At 58.6% G+C, this 3,873-nt stretch overlaps 1 protein-coding gene across 1 annotated transcript; it reads right to left on the bottom strand.

Annotated features, from left to right (window-relative positions):
• Positions 1-62: 62 nt before the first annotated feature.
• Positions 63-3,720, bottom strand: LOC104071636 (taste receptor type 1 member 1; the record flags this gene model as incomplete). The annotated part of the gene is made up of 5 exons (XM_009587262.1): positions 63-153; positions 1,217-1,337; positions 1,760-1,972; positions 2,371-3,185; positions 3,504-3,720. Coding segments are annotated over 5 exons (1,457 nt in total), but the record flags the coding sequence as incomplete, so codon positions are not given.
• Positions 3,721-3,873: the final 153 nt, after the last annotated feature.

Raw genomic sequence — 3,873 nt, forward strand, 5'->3', positions numbered from 1 at the left:
CTGCCATGAGCAGCATGAGGAGGATGGTCAAGGTCAGCAGTGCCCAGGAGATGGGTTCGGACCAGGACAGAAACTCGACGGTGCGATTGAAGCAAGCTTCACTCCTTGCCGGGGCCCACTCGTCTACCCCACAGGACTGGCAGCTGTAGAGGGCTGCGGAGGACATGAGCCCAGGTGGTGACAGAGGCACCTCGCACACCACGGACCCCGGTAAGAGATCTGCCGCGGTGAAGCACCCTGCCCTCACAGCCCCCCAGCTCTCTGCAAGAGCTGCCCACTCCTTGCGTCCTGCTCCTTCCCCTTGGGCGCTTCCAAGCCTTGAGGAGCAGAGGGAGCTCTTTTCCCAAAAGACCCCTCCCCAAAAGTCCCCCCAATGGACTTCCCAGAAGTCCATTGCTTGGGTTGAGAGGCACAGGGCCTGCAGGAGCTCAGCTGGGTGAGCTGAGGCTCAGGGGCACGTGGGCTGTGGGTGGGAAGGGGCTTGTGCATCCAGCAGTAACGTGTGAAGGCCCAGACAGGTCTGCAGCAGCCCCCCTTCTTCAGGCTGGCGTATGGAACAGTAATGCTGACCGGCTGTGTTTGGGGGCTCCCCGCTCCCGCTGTTACCTGGAGCTGGCTGTTTCCACCAATACTGACCAGCATCTTCCTAATTTCAGATAGTGAACAATGTACCAGCTGCCAGCAAGGGGTTTGTCGTTGTGGTTGGTGACTCTGAGACAGGAGATTCCTGCCGCCTGTTCCAGGCAGGGGACATTTCCATATGCTGGCTGCTGGTAACCGCATGGTGCGGAAGCCCCGAGTGCCATCTGGGGCACAAAGGCAACCACTGGGTCGAATTTCCCTCCCAGAGGATGCGGTGCAGGAAACGGCTGTCGGGACGGATGTCTCTTGTCCCCTGGCCGCAGGAGAAGGGGCTCTGCGGTGCCATCTCCGTGGTCTATTTGACTGCGTGGGCCCACGTGTGGGCAGCGCTCCCCATAAAGTGCAGGGCGTTGGCTTTGCATACCCATGGGTAAGCAAATGGTAGTCAGACCGACCACGTTCGGATCAGCTCAGAGGTTTTAACTGACCACAGGGAGGAAGAGAGAGCGAGAGGGAAGAGGCTGGGGGAACAGCGAGACGGAAGCAAGGAGCTGACAGGAGGAGGAGGCAGGGTGCGGGCAGGGGAGCTAAGCAGGAAGGAAGAAGAGGGAGCAGCCCTCCAGGGCGTACTGACCTGATCTGTTCAGGAAGGTTCCTGATGGACAGGCCACGCAGCTGAAGCAGCATCGGTGGCGGCTCGCCGCCACCCGCTTCTCCCCAGGTTGACAGGCCTCAGAGCACACCGAGGTGGGAGCCTGTCGGGAGCACAGCAAGGGTCAGGCAGGTGAGCGGGGCGAGCAGCAGGATGCCTCGCTGAGCGCCAGGCCTGGGCCTGGCAGCGTTTGGGCAGCTTGCTACCAGCTTTCAAGACAGACCCTGGGCAGGAGCCAAGAGCTCGCCATGTTGTGGTTCTTATAGAGGTGGTGGGAAAATTAGACTGTTTGAAGGTAAAAGTAGGAGCCTTTTTGGTTCATGTGCCCTGCTTAGTTTTTGGGAGGATGAAAGCTGATACTCAGAACGCAGATCGTTCCCCCCCCCCGCCAGATCGTTCCCCCCCCCCGCCTCTGTCTGCCCTCATTTTTGTCCTGCTATGGGGAAATAGCCCAGAACTGGCGATGTTGGGGATGTAGCTGGCTTGGCAGTAAGCAATAAATAAGATCTGGATGCAGAACAGTACCTGGCGATCTTTTGTGTGCCAGAGGATTTTGCCCTGGTCAATGCTCAGCCTGTCGGGGTTCACACTGAAAGTTCCTATCACATCGAAAGCCCAGCTCGGGCCGCTCCAGTTCCACATGACAATGGTGTAGCCTTTACGGATGTCCCCGTTGGCGTCAAAAGAGATGTGGCTCTTGTGCAGGGTGAAGTTTACTTGCTTGATTTTTTGTAGGAGCTGTAAAACAGAAAGAAGAGCCCTTCCCAATGACGAGACTCCCGCTGAGGAGTGTCTTGTCTCGGCAGGGAGATGTGCTAGAGGGCCCCTTCTCTGCTCTGGCTCCTCTTTCCAACCCCTCAACAGCTAGCATACGCCCAGCTGCAGAAAGTCCTTTCTAGGTTTCTGCGAGGGCTGGCGGTAAAGGAACAGAAGTAATCTAGGGCAGGGGTCCGGGTCTAGGTCTAGGCTGCTTTGACTGTGATGGGCAGCTGAAGCCCACGAGGCTCTTCAGCTGTGACACGAGCCTTTCAGAGGGACAGAAAACCCCTGGGCACGAGGGGAAAATCCTTCCTTGTGAGGAAGGATCCTCATGGATCTTCTTCCACAAGTAAGATCCTTCCTGGTGTTGCTCTTACCTGCCAGGGATAGACTGTGCCTTTGCTGCATGCCCCCAAGGCGCAGCCCAGCAGGTCGTGGAGGCCATGGGCCACAGCATACACAGCTGAGTATACGTTGAAGGATGCTTGAGCGTCGTACACGTCGGGGGCAGCGCTGAGCGAGTGGCAGCCAGTGCAGCGCTGGGGGCAGTCCAGCTGGAATACCTGCTGGTCGCTCTCTCCACTCCCCCGGCCTGCCCCTGTGCTGCCGGCACATTCAGCCGCAGGGCTTTCCTCTGCTATCTTCCAAGATTCAAAGCGTTCCAGCATCGTGGACTCTGTCTTCTCAACTGACATCCCAATCACTGAGCCGATGCTCTGGATGCCAGGCACCTGCCAGAGTGTTTGGGCTAACGACCAGTCTTCGGAGCCCACCCACACCATGCCTGTGACGTTCCGCTGGACCACCACCTCAAAGAAAGGGCAGGCGCTTCGTCTGTTGGAGAAGACAACAGTGACGTTGACCCTGATGTCCTTGAGGATCCTGACCAGGTTGTGGAGCTCCGGGCTGCTGGCGTCCTTGTTGACGGGGATGATGCCTTGGTAGGCAACGCACACTTCGCTTGCAGTCAGCAGCTTGTAGAGGGCGTCTAAGCCGTTCCTGCCGTAGGCGTTGTCACTGCCCAGCAGAGCCACCCAATTCCACCCAAACTGCTGCAGCAACAGAAAGATGGCCTTCACTTGCTGCCTATCGCTGGGAATGGTGCGCAGGAACGAGGGGTAGAACCGCTTCAGGCTCAGCGTCTCCAAGGAGGCTTCGTAGCTAATCTGCAAAGGAAGCCAGTAGAAAGCGACTTGCACTCCCCCAGGCAGTGGCACCCTAAGAGCTAATGGCACAGGCAGCCCATCTACTGAAGAGACTTGGGGCTGGGCAGCAGACCTGGAGGTGAACGCACTGCTGCGAGAAAAACCTTTGAAGGACAGTGAGCCAGCCTCAATTCCTGCCTGCCAGCTGATAGTTCCTGGGAAGAGATCTGGGCCAAGGCAGCTCAGTCTGGCTCCTCAGCTCCCAGCACCTCCTCCCTAAGACCATTACTCCTCGGGGGCGCTTTTCTTCATGTGCCGAGGGAGCTGCGCTTACCTGCGGTACAATCCAGGGAGGACGCGGAGGCCAGCTGCTGTGGGGAGGCCCAGCCGGGTGCTGTCAGGCCCAATGACGGCCACTGCTTCGGGCTCATAGTGGCCAAAGGTGGGGAGCACCTCGACCTCCCGCCCACCTTTCCGGGTGAGGGCGCGCAGCGTGGCATGGAGGCTGGCGGGCTCTGAGCAGGTGTCGTGGATGTCATAGCCCAAGGTGACATTGGGGAGGAGGGCGCTGGAGTTGTTTATCTACCGCATGGCCTGGGAAAGGCAGTAGCCGTGGCTCTTGAAGGTGGTGGCACTGCACGAACACAAAAGTGGCTTTCAGGGAGGAAAAAACGCATTTTTGGGGGGAAAACAGGGCGACGCACAGCGAGGGGGACTCACTCATCGCAGCCGTCC

The sequence above is a fragment of the Fulmarus glacialis genome, unplaced genomic scaffold (genome assembly GCF_000690835.1).
Source record: "Fulmarus glacialis isolate BGI_N327 unplaced genomic scaffold, ASM69083v1 scaffold29170, whole genome shotgun sequence".
Taxonomy (NCBI): Eukaryota; Metazoa; Chordata; class Aves; order Procellariiformes; family Procellariidae; genus Fulmarus; species Fulmarus glacialis.